This window comes from Pseudorasbora parva, chromosome 8 (genome assembly GCF_024679245.1).
Source record: "Pseudorasbora parva isolate DD20220531a chromosome 8, ASM2467924v1, whole genome shotgun sequence".
NCBI classification, from domain to species: domain Eukaryota; kingdom Metazoa; phylum Chordata; class Actinopteri; order Cypriniformes; family Gobionidae; genus Pseudorasbora; species Pseudorasbora parva.
Genome location: NC_090179.1, coordinates 24665370 through 24685258, shown reverse-complemented (window position 1 = coordinate 24685258; position 19889 = coordinate 24665370). Strand labels below are relative to the sequence as shown.

Below are 19889 nucleotides of genomic sequence, written 5' to 3'. Positions count from 1 at the left end.
TGCATAGTTTCGTTCATGGTTATGACGAATGAGGGCATGTCAAGCACCCTGTCTGTGTTGGCATCTGTGTAATCTAACGGCTTCTACCAAGTAAAATATGAATTTGTGCCAAAACCACAATAGTTTGAATGGGCACAGACTTTGAAATCAATAACAAAAGACACTTGTCCCTTTTAAGCCTATTTATGTTGTTATTCTATCTGTGCACAAAATATTTAGTTGAAGTGTATTGTTTTTGTTTGTGACCCTTTCAGAACAGAATTGCGACTCCCCAGTTGAAAATGATTGCATTTGTTATCTTATGTGTGAGCCTTTAACAAGTCCCAAATGTGAGAATGAAAACAAACTTACACAAGAGCTTTTGGGCTCCGTATTCAACTTTGTGCATTTTAATCGTTGTGCATGTTCTGGCATACAATCTTTTGCAGGTATATTCATTTCCTTTGAATCACAAATCAATTGCTTGAAAAAAGTTGAAAATAAAAACCATGAGTGAAATGGTTCAAAACTCTTTTATTTATTTTATTTGTATTTTTTTTTATCTTTTCCAGACAAACACATTGATTTCTGGACCACAGTAGAGGATGGAAACCTTTCACAAACATTTTTTATTATTATTATCATTATTATTTGAAAATACAAATATAAAATTATACTTTCCACATCTGAGATGTGAGAGACCCCCATCCACTTTAGTTTATTTTACAACAGGGCTTGAGCAAGCCATACAAGAAGACCTGAAAGATGCTTTCAGACGTCAGTCCGTTCAGTCAGTTCTCGCGGTAAAAAGTCCGTTAACATTAAAAAATGGGCAAGTGTTAGGAATGGGCAAGGCAATCAGCGAGGCCTAAGCCTCAGGAGAAAATGGGAGACCGAGTTCCCAGTGGACGTGGCAAAAATAAAACCCTCCACCTAACGACACCGTATTGAACGTACCGTCCCCCCGTTGAGCTACACGTCCTCTTCAGGTTTACGCGACACATTCTGCAGCTAAACTACTAATGCTCCTCCTGGTACATCTGCTGCAGCTCTTACACGACACACAGCCAGCGAAACAAACAGTGTGGACTAGCGTCAGTTTACCTACGATGATGATGATGATTCAACAATTTAACAGAGATATATACACTATACATATATATCTTGTATATGTATACAAGTATTATGTACATCAGACATTACAGTGTAGGACGTTTTGCTGCTTTATTAGTGGGAAGATCGTTTTGGCCATTGCCTAGCACTTGCCGCAAAATTCAAGTTTAAATGGATACGGTAGTTCACTCCCAAAATCACTCGACACCTTCCAGGTCATTTTCTTTTTTCGGTTTCTTTTTTTTTTTTTTTAAACCAACAATTTTCCAATGATTTAACTAGTCTAGCAAGATGTGTAACATTCATCCGCTGTAAACTGCTGTCCATGGAAAACAAAATGGTGGCAACAGAGCCATGCTACCTTAAAGTCCAAGCTACGAGATCAAATTACGGGAAAAACAAACAAAACAAAAAACAGACTGTTTAAAAAGATTGCCAGCCTTCATTTTAATCGCAGAAGTCACACTCTTATTTGACAGCAGAAGGGAAATGTGCTTCATCTGCTGTTAAACATTTGCCTTCAGCTGTTTAATCAAGGATCTTCTAAATCTATGAGTACCAAGATCTAAATGGATGCTGGATACACAATTTTTAAGAGACATCCAACTAAGAACGACTAATGTTACCGTTTAAAAACGTCTCCAGTAAGAAAATGCTGTGCATGATTCATCCCGACAGCACCTTTAAATCCAGCTCAAATGCATTGAATAACTTCCATTAGACGCCTTTCATTAAAAGTTGTGCTATACTGGTCATAACCCGCTAGTATTACAAAAAAACTCCCTTGCGAAGGTGGTACATTGGCTCATGTTTGATATCCCTGAGAAGAGATGTGATTCAGGAATACAGATTCGGTGTGACACTGGATTCACACTCAAGTCAAGCGAATTAGTGCGACATCAGAACAGGCAATGTCAGATGTTGAATTAAAATGAAAAGCTGGCAATGCAAACGCTTGTTCAACGTGACTCAAAACTAAAGTATGTATTAATCTAGGCAGACACGAATTAAAAAATGTATTAAAAAAAAGAAGTAGCACCATAGGCCACTGGGATATTTTTGAAGAGTATAAATATCAAAACCTATTACAGTTTTATCAATTTATCTATAATGATTAGGCTATATCATGATCATTACTTAGTTCGAACTTACTAAAAAAATATTTATGAATTTTTCATTCACGTAATAAAATCACCCTCTTCATGATAACTATAGCTTGCATCCCTCTTACAAAAGAATGAACGTAAAACGGTGTTGCATATCTAGCGTTAGCATTTAAGGTAGTATGGCACACCCCTTTTAAAACATTCAAGGGTGGGGATCCAATTAATGCCTTGATTACAATTCTGTCGTACAGCAATTTCTTTCTCCTAGATTTCATCAGTGAGAGCTTTGGTTAGTTGAAACCATGTGAGACCAGCAAAACAGTGGAACAAAAGAGGAGAACAAAAAAGAAAGAAAAAAGAAAAGAAAGAAAACGTACTATGAAAATAACGCTCAGCATTTTTTGTCTTTTGTCTTTAAATGATTATAAAGAGAAAGTTCTATCCTTACTGGTCCTACAATTGCTAATGAATACCTCTACATCTTAACATTAAGTACATAACACCTACGACTACTCACTAAAGAGAGAGTGTGAGATATAGAGAAAGGGGAAAAACGACAAAAGGAGAGTGAGAGGGAAGGGGAAATGTGAAAAATACCAACCGAGAAGTGTATAGACCACTACACTGGCATCAAGACAGCACTCTTTTACAAGGTAAAGTCATATTCCTGTGTTTTTTTAAGTTTTTTTTTTTTTTTTTTACACACTACTAAAATACAATGAGCAACATAAGATTACTGAATGAGGTGACAGGGAATGAAGAGAAACAATTGATAAATACAGTACATAATATCTGTATTATTGTCATTGTTATATTTAGTATAATCATTAACATCCACAAAAATATTGATAAAAATCCATCCCTATTTAAATTGAAAACATGTTCGGGATAATTTTCTTTCTTTCTTTTTTTTTTGTACGTTTGTCTTTTTTTGAAACAGCTCAAACAGTTAGCACAAAGTTCTCCTTGTCTTTTTAAAATCATATGACTTTATCACGTCTCTTTCTTGAGAAAGAATCCAGCATTCTGCCTCACCTGTTAGTTTAGTGAAATGAACAAACAAAAAAACGAAACAAAAAGGAAAACCAAAACCCCCAAAATAAATAAAGAAAAATAAAACATTTTCAACAAGATCGTAAAAAGAAAAACAGCATACATCAGTCAATTCATATTTGTAAATATCATTCATATTTCTAAATGCCATTTGTGTCTCATCAAATCCAGTCCCCACATGTACAACAAATGTGTGTAGCAGCTACTGGTTTCAATCAGTTTCAGTGTTTCTGAGGAAATGAACTATTGCTACCAATAAACTCATCTGTCATCTCTGATATTCTAGAATAAAATCCCTGGAAAGAGATTGTTTAAAAGTACAGTCTTCAAATCAATGCAAGCCAAGACTCGAGATTCGTGAGTGTTATATCCTGCGTGGAAGGAAAGAAAGAAAGAAACGGCTTCCACGGCGGTCCTTCACATGACCCATGTTAGAGACTGTCAGTTGACATGTGCAAATAGAAAATGATAAAATCTCTCTCACAGTGCAATGATTTACTTAATTTCAAAACAACACTTTAATATCTTTTTTTAATTTTTTATATCTGTCTCAGTCTAAAATAAATTAATTTGTAATCTCCTTTAAAGTAATTCTCACAGGACTGAGGTAATGGTATAAAAGACTTGTTTTTCCTAATCGGAGAGCCATTTCGAAACCTTTTGAAATATTGCGTCGCTATTCGAATCGTCTCCACGCGCACGTGCGTATGGCCGCTCGGCGGGAAAAAAGAAGCCCGGACTAGAACACGAAATGAAACGTTAACATGAAATGTCTCGACACGGTTTGAAATCATAATTCATGTGTGCTTTGGATTTCGTGGTGATTTCGGTATACCTTGCGAAGAAGTATATTCTCTTTGTAAGCTGTGCACATCTTAACGTACTATCTAATCCATATGCTGGTATGACAACCTGCACAGTTGTAAAGCCGACGGTATTTACAAAGCGAGCTAACAGTGTTTGATTGAGTTTCGTCCGCACTGGGGTAAATCACGGCCTTTGTGCTACAGATGGACCTCGGTTACTGCATTGAGCCTCGGAGATATTTTTGCACTGACATATTGCGGCTTTGCGCACGATACAACCTCTATGACACCATCACAAAAATATGGTTCTCTCTCAGAAACGGTTTGATGCAGTGAACAGAATAATATTTACAGGTTCAGAATTATTTTCTTTTTAAATCTCATTTCACAAAGTATTAAAAGGAAAGCTTTTTCTTTTTTTTCTTTTTTTTTCATCGACAACAAAAATGACATTTATAAAAAAGGACTGTGAAAATATTGTAGTCCTCTTATTGCCCAAAATAGGTAATCATGGTTAACAAGACATCACAATAAACATAGAACAGAGCTACTAAGATTTTTTTTTGAGTTACCCACTCATTGCGGTTTAGGCTTGAATTAAAAATGTCTGAGTCATTTCAATCCGTTTTCTTGCTTGAATGAAATGAAACCTGAAAACGTGATCGACGAGGACTGTGAAATGAAACCGCTATTGGAATATTACTACCTCAAAAAACAAAAAAACAACAAAAACAGACATTGGTTTATGTTTACATAGTCGCTCTCATCAGAGAACGTTCAAGAACAAATGAAGAATATCTAGAAACGCAAATAAACGTTGGTTGATTCAACGTGTACACAATTAAAGATGACTAAAAGGAAAAACAATGAAGGAAAATTAAAATCCTAATTCAAGGTCAGGGCTACGCTAGGATAAAATATTCAAAAGCCAGGTTTTCAGTATAGTACAGCAGATTGTTTAGTTGTTTTTTTCTTTTTTTCTTCTTGCTGAGATGATTCTGACGTTTCGGTTTGTTCTTCGTGTGGCGCCATCTCAGCTTTAGATTCCCGTTGAGCGCTGTAGTGCTTGAAGTTTAATGGCCTTTACCTGTACACAGAACCAATTAGAAACTCCGGCCAGTCTTCCCCGGGCCTCCTGATAAACTCTGCTGAAGCAAACAGAGAAGTGTCTGAGATTTCACACATACCTCAGGTGTGTAAAATGTGCTGCATCTGAGCCTTACTATTTTATGTCTGTGAATTGAACTCCGTGAAACTTGTCACACCTGCACACGTTTAGACATGCGTTTATGATTCTCATTATAAAGGATTATGATAAAATGACACATCTGTAGATAAATACACCGCTGTTCAAAAAATGTGGGGTCAACAAGATGACTTTTTAGGGATAGTTGACCTAAAAATGAGCACGTGATTTACTTATCGAAGTCATCCTAGGTGTATATGACATACTTCTTTCAGACGGATACAGAGTAATATATAAAAAAAGTCCTGGCTATTCCAAAATTTCTTAAAAGTGCATCTATCCATCATAAAAGTGCTCCGCACAGCTCCAGGGGCCTTCTAAAGTGAAGCAATGCACTTAAAAAATATCCATATTTAAAACTTTACAGACAGTAATCTCTAACTTCTGCTAACTGTTGAATGTGCGTTCACGAGAGACTGGCATCCAGTGTATGACATAGGACGCAGACGTAGCACAAGTTCTCTAGCATATTCTCAAACAGACACTCAAACACTAGACACTCAAACACTAGTCTCTCATAAATTTGCGTATGACAGTTAGCGGAAGGTAAAGATTACCGTTTGTAAAGTTTTAAATATGGATTTTTTTTTTTTTTTTACCAACGCATCGCTTCACTTCAGAAAGACTTTTAATATAAATCAGAGTGTGTTCATCTGAAAGAAGAATGTCATAAACACCTAGGATGGCTTAAGAGTGAGTACATCATGGGCTAATTTTCATTTTTGGGTGAACTAACCCTTTAATGCGTTTATTCAGCAAGAACCCATACAAATAATCAAAAGTGACTGTAATGCGACAACAGATTTCTATTTGGCAGTTTTCAACATTGATAGTAATAAGAAATATTTCTTATGCATTAAATAAGCATATTATAATGATTTCTGGAGGATCATATGACACTGAAGACTGAAGTCAGGAATACATTATATTTTTAAATATATTAACATGAAAAACTGTTGATTTAAAGTAATATAATTTCACAATATTACTGTTTTTACTGTATTTTTGATCAAATAAATACAGCTTTGGTGAGACTTTAAAAACATTTAAAAAAAAAAACGGTAACACTTCAGTAAGGGAACACATTAACTATGACTTTTGCCTCAATAAACTCCAAATTTTACTGCTTACTTATAGTTAGTATAGTAGTTATTGTAGTGTCGGGTAGGATTAAGGGATGTAGAATTAGGTCATGCAAAATAAGGCATTGATATGTGCTTTATAAGTAATAATAAACAGCCAATATCCTTATAATATGCAAATAGTTAATAGCGATAATTGAACACTAAAATAAAGTGTTACCAAAAAATCTTATTGGTCCGACCATTTGAACAGCAGTGTAAACAGTAGTGTTAATGAATTTCAAAACCTGCTTTTATTTATTTATTTTTTTGTGTGTGTGTGTGTGTGTGTGTGTGGGGGGGGGGGGGGGGGGGGGGGCAGATGGTGTGTCAAGCATAGAAGTAAAGCCCTTCAATTCGATTAAAAATGCATCATTGATGTCTTTGATTTAGTATAATTCTAAAACATTAGCAGATGTGTCTAAACTTTCAACTGGTAGTGCATTTTGTCCAATTCGCATGGATTTCAAATGCAATTTCACTTCAGTCAAACTTTTTAAAAGCATATGTTGTCTTTGGAAGGCAGTGTGTGTTTGATACACGGAAGCCTCTGATTGTACACAGTAAATCTACTTTAAACAAAGTGTATATCGATTCAGTCCGGCTGAAAGTTTGCTGCTGACAGCTTTAAATTGAAGTAGAGATGTTATATCGTTCGCTATCAGAATCATTCTACCGTCAGCATCTTTTCATTATAAGCTTTGGTCGTTTAGGCTCAGATACAGAACACATCAGCACTTTTATGCAAACACATCTTATCTACATGGAGTTCAGACATCGACGCAACACATATGTTAGTGTTTCAAGCATGCAGTAACTCTTTCGATGTCCATCCAACCAGGAAATGACAAGTTAAGAACCCGCTTCAGCAAAATGTCTCCGCTGCTGTTGCTTTCTCTGACTGCTGATGTGTACTTCAATCAAACGTTTGGAGAATCCATACAGATGGAGCGATTCTACCTACTCATTAAATCAATCATCCGTTTTGCCTCGAGGACAAAATGAGAAGCTCTTTAGGAAGATTATGGGCAACAAACCGCAGTCCGCAGGCCTCTTATCCAGACGACAGGTCACAGGTAAATGCCACGGAGCCACAGATGCATCACCGCAGGAGAAAAAAAAAAAAGTCTGGGTACAAATATTAACTAAGTATAGGGGAGGGATTTTGACCAAATAAATGTGCATCCACTTATCCACAAACAGCGCGTTTAAATAAGCGAGTCATCTTCGATTGAGCCGTATCTGGCATCTCAGCATATACTCAAAATCACCTTTAAGTCCTTAAGACCTAGCTATACAAGTGAAGTGATTACGGAAACAGCGCCTTATCCGAAAAACCTGATGAATTACATCAGATGGCACCTAAGTCAACAGATTCTCAGCAAAGAGGCGCTCGCTTCCAGGTGCACACTAATCAAAGCCGCAACACCTGGGCATAATATCCAAATACAGCACTTCATAGAGGATACGAGACGACGTGCAGCGCCAGGGCTGTCGCAAAAGAACTCTGGCAGTGAAAGAAAGCAACTGCGCAGTTTGGAGTAGACCCGCTCGCAGACATCATGCGTGAAAGAACAGTCGAATGACAGACAGGCAGGCGGAGGATAAAGGAGGAACTAGTGACAAAAAGTAATAGGGAAAATGTGTAGCCTCCGCGCTTGCGATGTTTGCGAAGCGAGAGACACTTTTAAAGGCTTTTAAAGGGCTTCCAAATGAGGATTTAATAACATCTATGTCCAATGAGTTTTGAGACTTCTGAAATCCAGATTGTTGCATATGAAGTTTAAAATCCCTTGTCTGGGATGTAAAAGCCCTGTAAAAGCCTCAAGGTGTTGATGAAAACAGTAAGAGCACTACACGGATTCAACGTAAACTCGTCTGAGATCAAAAGGAGAGAGAATCAAAATGAATAGGCAGATGGAACAGGAAGATATTATGGTGAATAGATGCAAAATTATGAAGGCACAAAAAAAAAAAAGTATATTTCATAATGATACGGGATATCTACCTCAAATGAGATGGCAACCAACCACCTGTTAGGTTTCAATGGTATCCATTTGTAAAAGCTGTCGCAATCAAAGGACCCTAAAAGTGTACAGTTAGTAATGGTGTCAGTATGCATTCTGAGTGAAGTGATCACTCGCAAGTCATTTCAATCATTGCATGTGTTGCTAGCATGAATGGATGTTATCTATCAACCTTAAAGATCAGTCCACATCATTTCCTCAGTCTGATCTAGGTGAACATCAGGAGAGAGCAGGAATAACTGTAACACATAGTAAATGTAATTGGTCATAACTTGATGCACAATACACTCACCGTGTCCACAATTCACAAAGATATTTTAACACCTGAGTGCTGGGTGCATCAAACCGTTTTTTAAAAGAAACTATTCCTGCCCGCTACCATAGCTCGAGGTGGGAATAAGTAATCTTTCAACATTCATCTTGACTTATAAAGGTGGCATTATTTAAACGTTGCAATAAATACTGATTGTTTTTGCAAGCTACAGCAGTACGGAATCAAGTTCAGCAAGAAATTTGTTTCAAAAAGTTACGTAATTTATGGTCGTAATTATACATACAATAAATCAAATGATAAATCCTTTTAGATTTATTTATTTAAAAGTTAGAACTGATATTTTTAGTAATATTTTTTTAAAAAAATCAAAACTTACAGACTAACAATTACATTAATTGACAAACTATAATTATTCATATAATTATTCACATAATACATTTTTCATTATATATCCAATTATGCAGCAAACTGTTTAATGTCTAAATTAAAGGGTTAGTTCACCCAAAAATGTAAATGTGATGTTTATCTGCTTACCCCCAATGCATCCAACATGTAGGTGTCTTTGTTTCTTTAGTAGAACACAAATGAAGATTTTTAACTCCAACCGTTGCTGTGTATCAGTCATATAATGCATGTGAATGGGTAACAATTCTATGAGAGCAAAACAAACACAAAAAAACATGCTTAGACAACGTGCACTAAGACCCTGCTGCTTGTGACGACACATTGATGTTTTAAGACACGAACCGATCGGTTTCTGTGAGAACCCGAACAGTATTTGTTATTTTTTTACCTCATATACTGACGATTCTCATCTAGTATACCCATCCGATATTACTTCGATATTACTTTATATATATATATATATATATATATATATATATATATATATATATATATATATATATATATATATATATATATATATATATATATATATAGCACCAGTTTGACCTTATCCGACGGAAGTAATGACAGATGGGAATACTAGATGAGAATCGTCTGTATATGAGGTAAAAAAATAACAAATACTGTTCGGGTTCTCACAGAAACCGATCGGTTCGTGTCTTAAAACATCAATGTGTCGTCACGAGCAGCAGGGTTTTAGTGCACGTTGTCTAAGCATGTTTTTTGTGTTTGTTTTGCTCTCATAGAATTGTTACCCATTCACATGCATTATATGACTGATACACAGCAACGGTTGGAGTTAAAAATCTTCATTTGTGTTCTACTAAAGAAACAAAGACACCTACATGTTGGATGCATTGGGGGTAAGCAGATAAACATCACATTTACATTTTTGGGTGAACTAACCCTTTAAGATATACATTTAATAGAGGCTGGTATAGAAAATATTTCAGGTTCATTTAGGTTAAAAACGAAAATAAATTACATTTATTTCTGCTCTCCCCTTTTAATTATTTTAGAGCCAAACAATGAAGCAAAATGGAAAGAAATACATTTCAAAGAACAAGAGAGGACTGAAAGTAAGATCATATTTGATTTTTTTTAAAGATCAAGTAATTGCATAAAATCATTTACATTCATGCCAACAATAACAACATTAATTAATTCATCTGAAATCACAATTCATGCAGCAAACAAGCAAAATACAAACGCTGTCAGAAATCACATAAGCCTCAATCTGAGCAGCAAAACTGTGAACTTCACCAGTGTCAGACTCTAGTACAAACAGTGGGGAACGTGAACATTCGCGAGATGTATACATCTTTTGTAAAATAAAAATAAAAAAAGCTTTTCAGTTTGTGAGGATGCTACAAAACAGCAGTTCATGTCAGACAGCAGAATTTTTTTTTTTTTTTTTTACCTCTTTCTGCCTTCAGAACACTGTCAATCACAAGCGAGATGTTCTGAGGGTTTGAGGCCAACCTAAATTTGACTCTATTTAGGTTAGAAAAACTCCATCTGAAAGTCAGGCGCAAGGTGACATTGTTATTCTGAAAATCCCGTTTAGATTTAATGAGTGCCCGGTCTGTTTTGCAAACTGTACTTAAGGGCAGAAGAGAGAGAAAAAAGTTATTTGCTTTTCCTCCCAGACAAGAGATTGGAGGGGCACTGAAAGCAGAATGAATCAGAGGTGTGTGCAGATAGGCAATAAACAGTGTCCTCACATACAAAGGCTCTTATTCATTTTTTTCCCCAGCAGATCTGGACGGCTGTTCAAAAAAACGGCTGGAGCCGGTAATTCCCTCGGCAGCCTGTGATTTAGCGCGGCCTCCCTCATCAACCCCCCTTCGAGTCGGCTCCTGCTCCTTTTCTCTTCCGCCCAAATCCTGCTCCATCTCTCTGCTCCGTTAAAGGTTAAAAACTAATGCACGGAAGGAATAATGAATGCCTATGGCTTCAAAGGGCAAGACAACATATTCTTATGACAGGGTTTCTCACAAGAGTTTATTATCGCCTTATTGATTTACATATGCACTTTGTGTGGGGGACCTTTCAAAGGCTGCCTCTGGTATGCCCATCATCTGCTGGAAAAATAAAAAAGCCATTGTGTGCGGGGAAACAAAATACCGGGTTGAAAATGAGAGAAGAACTAATTGTGAGATTTCTGTCCTCCGGGCTGGCACATGAACAAAAGCACACTGACACATCACACTGCTGCTGACAGCCGGTACAAGTTCACAGTTTGTTATCCTGAAGTTGACAGAGAGAGAGGAATGCTGGTGGGAATGCAGAAATGTTAGCAATGCTAAAACCAACGCTATCTAACTTTAGCCATTTGCCAGGGCACCTGCTTTGCACTAATGAGACTGTGATTTCACATTTTTCAGCTTTCAGAAAGACGGTTTTATAGCCTTCTTCCTGATAATTAGTATCGGTAAAACATGCACATCTATCACACCTTTGGACCCACTGCAACCTATCACAACTGAGATGATTTATTTATCACTTTTTTCCCACATAACTTCGTGTTTGCTTCTTTTGATTTCACATACGCATATATCACGCATTCTTTTAGTCCTATTAGTTGTGTTCGAAATATTTATTCCTTCAGGACGAATTACGTTTTAAAACTTTATTAGCTAATTAATTTATTATGGAGGGAACTCATTAAAAAAAGTTGCATCCCTTTTCTACAAGGTATTTCAGTGCAAAAAACAATTCTGTACGAACATGCCTCCTTTCTAAGCAAATTAGTGCGGGACTTGAAATAAACAGGTTTTTATTTTGTATGCATTTTATAATGATGGAGAACATAACTAATGTGTGGTTTCTACATGTTAAAGAGCCAATTTAGGTGCCTGGATCAAGATAAGTACAGATAAGTACATATTTTGTGGGCGTATTTGCACTGCTACCCAATTAGGGCAGCTAGTGCAAATCTACTTTAATATTAATACACATACGCTCCAGTGTTGGGGAAAGTTACTTTGAAAAGGAATGCATCACAATATTGTAATACTTCCTTAAAAAGTAACTCATTGTGTTTACTTTTGTGTTACTTTCACTTGGGCTGGGATTGTTTTTATTACAAAAAAAGTTCTATTTTTGGGAAAATGTAAAAACCCTTTCACACCAAAGTTGAAATAATAAGGCTGAAGGAAATGCAAAACGTGTATACAGTAGATGGCGCAGCTCAAACAAACCTTTTAGCTGCTGTCATTCTGGATTGCAGAAGAATAGGACTCGGGAGATTTAGGTTTAACACTTACTTCACCAATAAAAACAAAAAATCTAGTCATTTTTGCTTATGGTTGAATCGCCAAAGGTCAGCAGCAAGTACACTGGTCAATAAAGTAAGATTAAATACATGAAAACATTTTTTTTATTTAAAATTTAATTATTGGAGGTTTACGTAGTATTTCGATTTTGCAGTTCACTGATTTTATTCATTTTGAGGAATACTGAATATTTTTCTGTGCAAGTGAAATGAGTAAATACAATAATCATAATGTTTACACACACCACCTCTGCACTTACTCCTGATTTTTCTTACATACCGACAGGAGAGCTGTCAGTCAATAAATGGAAAAACAAAGTAACCTGCATTACTTATTTAAAAAAGTAATAAGATATTTTGTAAATATAAAAGTAATGCGTTACTTTACTAGTTACATGAAAAAAGTAATCTGATTACATAACTCAAGTTACTTGTAATGCGTTAGCCCCAACACTGTATGCTACAATATAAAAATATTAATATGCTACAATTGGTTTTTAGAGAATCATTAACTTTCGATCTGGTCCTTTTTTCCCCTTAAACTACGGCCAAGAAAATTCACTCTAAAAACTACGGTAGCCGCTGCGTAAAAGCCTAAAAGCGCTAATTCGGGTAGGGTGGTGAATGCATTAGGTGGGAGAGAACAGAGAAACAGTGATGGTGGTGAACAGGTTACTTACAGCAATGCTGTGTCCGAAGCCGGAGCCGGGCTGGGGACTAGCAGCGCTAATGTAGTTGCCCACGCCGGAGTCCTGGCTGGTGGGGCCGTACAGGTCAGCCACTGGCCCGGGGCTGCTGGCTCCAGGAAAGGCTCCAGGCCGGGGCGGGTTGGTGCCTGCCGGAGAAGTGGCCGTGCCAACAGTGATGTGAGCAGGGTTGCTAGTCAGGACTGCTGGTGTGTAGTTTGACTAACAAGCTTAGCAAAAACATGCACTATAAGCACAAAATGTCATATTTTGAAAGGAAGTCTTGTGTGTGTATGTCTATACAGCCTGGGGTGTTTTAGGAATGGTAGCCTAATGTGTTCTCCTCCAAAAGGTATGAAATGAAAAATAAAGAAACTGGTCATAAATTCTGCACATAGACATACACACACACACATTGCACAAAGCAAACTAGTCAGCTCTACTTCAAGCTAGTGACTACTGCAGCAATATATCTCATCATGCATGCAGATGAAAGAGAGCTATACGCGTGTCGGACGCATCTCGCCCGCATTCACATGGCATGCATGCTGCTCAAATAGGTTTTAGGCAAGCATAGAGAGGTGGACTGCTGTGTGATGGAGATCTATCTGATTTTTTCCCCCCCTCTGAGGACATCTCTGATGTTTAAAAGTGTGAGTGAGAATGAATCGCTTCCTTGCAGGTTCCTTTCATTATCATAACCTCACCCTCACCGCTCCCATACACTCCCTTTCCCCCAATCTTATATCAAGTGCTCTACGCACATCCTCCTTCAAATTTGACTGCCGGTTCTCCAGTCCCTTTCTGAAAATTGCACAGGGGATTTTGCCACAACACCCCCTATCTAATCAACACCTGTCATTGAGAAAGTGGTCTCTCTCCTCGTTTTTTTTTTTTTTTTTTTTTTTTTTTTTTTAAATATATACGGCGGTGATTATCTGGCAGTTAGCGTCAGGGGGCTATCAGGCCTAGCAGCTGCCTGGAAACCAGGAAATTGCTGAAGGTGTCTTGGGTAAAATGCGTTGAAGACTGAATCATGAAGTTTCCTCTCCACTGCGAGTGCGGCTCCACTTTCGCTAAAACTACATTTGGGTCTGAAAGCAGAAACCGTTGAAGATGAAGCCTGAGAGCTGAAATTAAACACTTGCCAAGCGCAAAATTCTGGCTTTGGTGAGTAAATAAAATGTTGCTGAGTAACTTTATTAGGAAAAGCAACATAAAAAGTTGAATTGTAAGAATGATCCCTTGCTGATTCAAGTGACATGGGTGATTAAAATCAAACATGCTGTGATGTGCGTGTCTTCCAAAAACTTGTGGAAAATATACTATCAGAAGTTGGTTAAACACTGTTATTAAAAAAAAAAAAAAAAAAAAAAGTTAATTGGTTGTCATGGAAAACTTCTTATAAAAAAACAAAGCTAATTCAAAATAATATATATAAATAACATGAATGATGCTAAAATAACACTGAATGTGATGTGGTGACTCTGGCCGTAAAGTTGGAACCCGTGAACCTAAATGCAAATTCATGGAGCAGAAATACTGAAAAATGTGAGAAAGGAGCAAAGATGGGCTGGAGGGGGGGATTACAATTAGACTATAATTATATCAGACCACTTGAGCCATGGCTGCTGTCATTTGCAGATGCCCCCTCCATTTCACTGCTGTTGAGAAGCGAATTAAGAAAAATAAAAACAAATGCATGAATTAAATTAAATGAGCGAGCTCAGAAACTTTGAGGCCCCTTGCTGTGCCACGCTCATTTTTCTCCTACGCACGGCCCTCTATGACACTTCCATTAATAAGCGAATATTAAATCAAGTTCCTCCAGAGGCAGAGGCCTTCAGATCAGCGCCCATTGAAAAGGGAGTCTATTACTGCAGCAGCCTCCAAAAAACTCAGGAGGGTAAAAGATATCTGAATGAATGGAATATTAGCCCGGAGGGCTCGCGTAGGAGAGCAAATATGTTAGATAGGGGGCAATATGACGCCGTGGGTAAACTGCACGAGGCAGACTCACACAATCTGTCTGCTTTTCACACAAATGAGGACACAGACAACAGGAGAGGTGAGCGGCTCTACAGTCAGAGCTTTCACTTCTAAATGTCAGCGTATCAAAATAGCGTCAGCTACTTCTAGGGATGATGGGAAAGCGTGTATATCCTCTACTAGATTTGAGTGTAAGGGAAGATGGCTGTCACTAGCATACCACCTGTCTGCAACTAGCCCACTGTAATGTAAAATATAATGGACAATTAGCAAAGGACAACAAACTGTCCAAAAAAAAAAAAAAAAAACTACACCAGTCTCGAAAAGACATGGGCAAAAAGTCTACAAATAATTTCAGTAGTTTTGTCTTGATTTCAAAGTGAATTTTCTGATAAAAATATTTAAAGAATCTTCAAAAGAAAATACATTTACTTCAGAAGCAAAATAGGAATCTTTTTGATTAATACATTTGATTAAATCTAAGATTATTTTCAGAGAGCATATCCTAAATCAAGTTTATTAAACCTAATACCTAAACCTTTTAAAATTCAGAAATGTATGATTTATACTAGACTTATCATAGATTAACGCTTGATGATGAAGATGATGATGATATTAACAATAATAATAAACAATTGGCCACAAATACACTAATAAACTACTAATAATTCTAAGGTAAATTTATCGTCTCAGATTTTTTTTTTTAAACTGGAAAACAAAAAAATGCTGATTTAAGTGATTTAGGTGGTCAATATGTCAGTAATTCAGCAAAATATAGAAGCCTCTAAAAAGAGCAGGGAGACAGAAAAACAACATAGATCACACAAACGTTAACTCACATCTTGAAATTGTTCTCGGAAAAAATCATAAGTAACACCCTTCTAATATAAAAAGATGGGGAAACCAGCACACTGTAAGTGACAGCCCTGGTTAGCATCACGTCCTGATCTATGACTGGCTTCTGTATTCCCAAAAGGCCTGCACTAATAAGACACGTTGATTCGCCGTCTTTTATATCTCCAGAAGCCATTAATGAGGATGTGCTCATTAACAGAACAAGAAATTATTTTTGTAGCTCAATACTGCTGTGAAACTAATTCATACACATTACCGACTATTATGGATTTATTTCAAAACCCCTATTATGTGCAGTGTCTCTATCTAAAAGCATGCAAACATTAAAAGACCAACTCCCATTTAAAGAAAGACATCTTGGAAGTTAAATACATTGCTCACAAGGTTAAAAGAAATGCAGAACATTAAAAAACCAACAACCGCCAATACCGTCAACATTCCTTGGCATTCCCTAACTGGGATCTGAACCATAAACAGTCTGGTTGCTGGCGTGGATGTCTAATCCATACATGCCTCAATATCTGCAAGACAGTTTACTAGTCATTACCACGGCTCTTGACGGCACTTATTTTTCTTTTTTTGCTGAAGATGTGTCTTGTTTATTGCCAAGAGCTCAAGACTGCCTTCCTTTGAACTACAGGCTACTGAATATAAAGTGGAGCACTACTGTTTTGAAGAGGACCGAACGTCAGTTCAGTGGAGCACTACCATAAAGCATTACAAAATATGCCAAGAGTCTGGGAATAGCAAACTCTTCCCTTTAAATATGCTGTCAAAACAAGACGTTTTTGCCACCATGCTACACACTCATCTCATTTTCACGCATTAGTTTATGTAATTCTATATAAAGTGGCCAAAAAAACCCCCAAAAAACATTTGGACACTTAAGCCACATTTAAATGTCAGAACTTATTTGCATGAGATAAAATAGCAAACCAAGTGTTATCTACCATCAAATTATGCTGCATATTTTTCTTCTTTATAAATGTCTATAGACATGTTCCACTAACATTTAACAACCAGAATGTGACTCCAAGGTTTTATCATTTTATAACCTCACAAACTTTTTAGAAAGTGTGCCTGAGTGGTCCTTCTTCACAGTAAATAACACTTGGTTTGTTATTTTTTATGTATTGCAATGACATTTTTCTCTTTCAAAGTGTGACTTAAAGGCATAGTTTACACAAAAATGAACATCTGTCATCATTTACTCACCCTCACGCAGTTCCAAACCTGACATTTTCTTTGGCAGAACACAAAAAGAAGATCCATACAATAAAATATGATCTAAAAAGACACCAAAAAAGCACTGTGACATTTTTCAATACATCTTCTTTTGTGTTCTACAGAAGAAAGTAAGTCACACTGGTTTAGAATGACATGATGATGGTGAACAAATGATGACAGAATGAACTGTCCCTCAAAGTGTGTAAATACATTTTGCAGCCATTTTACTGTATATGTGAACAAACAGAATGAACACAGAAAAAAATATGCAAATAAAGGGATGCATTAACAATTTATCTCAATATGCGATACTGTGTCCAAGTGCGGAAACTAAACGATAAAATCAACTTCCAACAAATGGCTTGCCATTTTATACTCATGAAGTACATGAAGTCGGATGTTTAGATATCATTTATCACATGCCAGCAGGCTGACAGCTGAGCGGTATGGAGTCAATGGGTGTGTAATACATATATACATGCCTGAGTATGTAGTGCACAAGATATGAACCGTCAGTAGGGCTGTGCAATATATCGAAATTATCAAAATATCGCTAATGTACATATCTGAATGATTTTAATAGGTTACTTTTGTGTTAGGTCACACATTGGGCAGAGAATAGACGGGGCACATTACTGTTACTTATGTGACTGGCTTGATGTTAAAGAGTTATTAAACGCAATAATTTGCGAAAAACAATAATTTGCAGTCTCGCGCTGTCTGACACACACCGAAACGTGAACAATTTGTGACACAAATTTTTTCTACAACACAGCTGGTCACTTTCAGAAGCAATGCTTTCTTTTCCCAGAAAGAATGCGAAACGCAAATGGGTTTCATTCTCAGTTTTTAAATAATTGTTTTAATATAATTTAAATAGATTTTACACACTAATTGCAATATCGTATCGCATATCGAATATCGCATTATTTAACAAGATTTCGCATTTTTGTTCAATATCGCACAGCCCTAACCGTCAGGTATTAACTAATCTCCCGATTTATTGCACAGGGACTGTGATCCCGTTTTCCTGGATATATCTGCACAGTACATACGCATTAGCGGCCATGTATATACACTCCCTTAAATCCACAGACAAAATCACAATGCTACGACAACTCAACATGCAGCGCACATCAAGCAAACTGCAAGGATGCACAAAACCCTTCTCATCTGTCCCCCCTCTCTCTCGTTTTCTCGCTCGTTTTAATGAATGGCAGGGTGATGAATAAACCTCATGAATCAAATCAATCATTGAATTAAGGAGAGGCGGGTACACACCTGGGCTCTTATACTGATCCGGGCTGGCCAGGTGCTGGAGAGGGGAGTTGCAGGCTGATGTGGCATGCTCGCTTTGCAGCAGCTGAGCCGCCTGGGGGCCCAGGGAGCCATAGTCCGCAAAGGAGAAGGGGGGCCCCCGTTGGTCGCTTGGCGAGGAATAGAAACCGTAATCGGGGAAGCCTGGGAGATACAGTACAGGGGGGGAGGAGGAAGGGAGGAGGATGAGGGGTGGGACTCCATCATTGAGGGAAATAGGACTTTGCATAGTAATGTTATGAGGCAATGTTTATTATCTGTATGGTTGTACAATGCAGCGTGCACTGGGAAGATAAATGGTGAGTTTGTAAAGCCACATCTCGCTGTTTCCCCTGTGTGTGTGTGTAAATGTGACGCTGAGTGTGTGAAGACTTGCTGGCCGTCACTGTACAATACACTGCTATAAATACTTGGGTTTGCTGCAGTCAGAGGTACGCACACATTGCACATTAAATGAGCATACAGAAAGAAAAAAAACGTTTTTTAAAAACTTTTGTTTGGTAAATACATAAAAAAACTGACTGACCTTAATAGATCTACTGAGAAAGGAATGCTCTTCATTTGAAATGCTAATTTGCATTCAGCATCCACAAATACAACAAGCAGGAAAATAACTGGAATACCACCGTGTACACACAGTTACTCAAACCACGGTATGCGCTCTTGAAAAACATCAGCTTTATAAATGTGGATAACTTTTCTTTATTATGTGAAAGTATTTGGAAATCATATTTATTAAAATTTTATTGCGCTTGAGTTCATGTGTGAGGCAATTTATTTTACAAACTATTATGAGTTAAAAGATGCTTGTATATATTAGATACAGTTTTTGGACAGTCACATAAAAATATATGAATGCCATTGCATTAGACATCTCAAAATCAAATAAAAAAGAAGCAATATGTTTCCCAAAAGATATTTGAGGGTTTAATTAAAATGTTCAAAATAAAATAAAATAAAATAAAAAGACACTTTCTAGTGACTAAATCAAAAATGTCACCACTTGATCCCACTTTTGTTTGAAATTTCTGTATCTAATGATGCAATGAGATTCAGACATTTAAAAGTGTGACATTGAAAAGTTTGACTTCATTGTCAAGACACATTTCCTGTGTGTGCCAGATGATTAAAAAAAATATATATTGCGTAATCAAACTCAAGTCTGTTACTATCTCTGTGTGAAAATATGAGATGTAACCTTGTAGCTGAGAAGACCACCTGAAAATTGTCCATAGCTGATGGTGTGTAATGAAGCTGACCCCATCCTGCACTGCCCGCTGTTGTTACAGACGTGGAGCTGTGAACTTGAGGGAAGGTGTTAAAGAGTGGGAACTCACAGAGCCTCAGTGTACCAGTACCTGTGCTGCTAACTGTTTACAAATAGTCAATATAGCCCCTCTGCTAG

The 19889-nt window shown here is 37.1% G+C and overlaps 1 protein-coding gene across 13 annotated transcripts in view; it reads right to left on the bottom strand.

Annotated features, from left to right (window-relative positions):
- Positions 1-493: 493 nt before the first annotated feature.
- Positions 494-19889, bottom strand: part of msi2b (musashi RNA-binding protein 2b) — a 281199-nt gene continuing 261803 nt past the window's right edge. For 3 of the 13 annotated variants that reach the window (XR_010906729.1, XR_010906731.1, XR_010906730.1), the window contains 5 exons: positions 18449-18628; positions 13091-13245; positions 8624-8690; positions 8433-8509; positions 494-5202 (listed from right to left, as the gene is read on the bottom strand). Coding sequence is in view for 7 of the 13 variants with exons in the window: in XM_067450481.1 (XP_067306582.1) it covers positions 8468-8509; positions 13091-13245; positions 18449-18628 (377 nt within the window). In the remaining 6 variants the exon portion in view is untranslated. Of the gene's footprint in view, positions 5206-8432; positions 8510-8623; positions 8691-13090; positions 13246-15612; positions 15870-18448; positions 18629-19889 lie in introns of those variants that run through there. The other 10 variants (XR_010906732.1, XR_010906733.1, XR_010906734.1 and 7 more) reach the window with 6 other exon arrangements.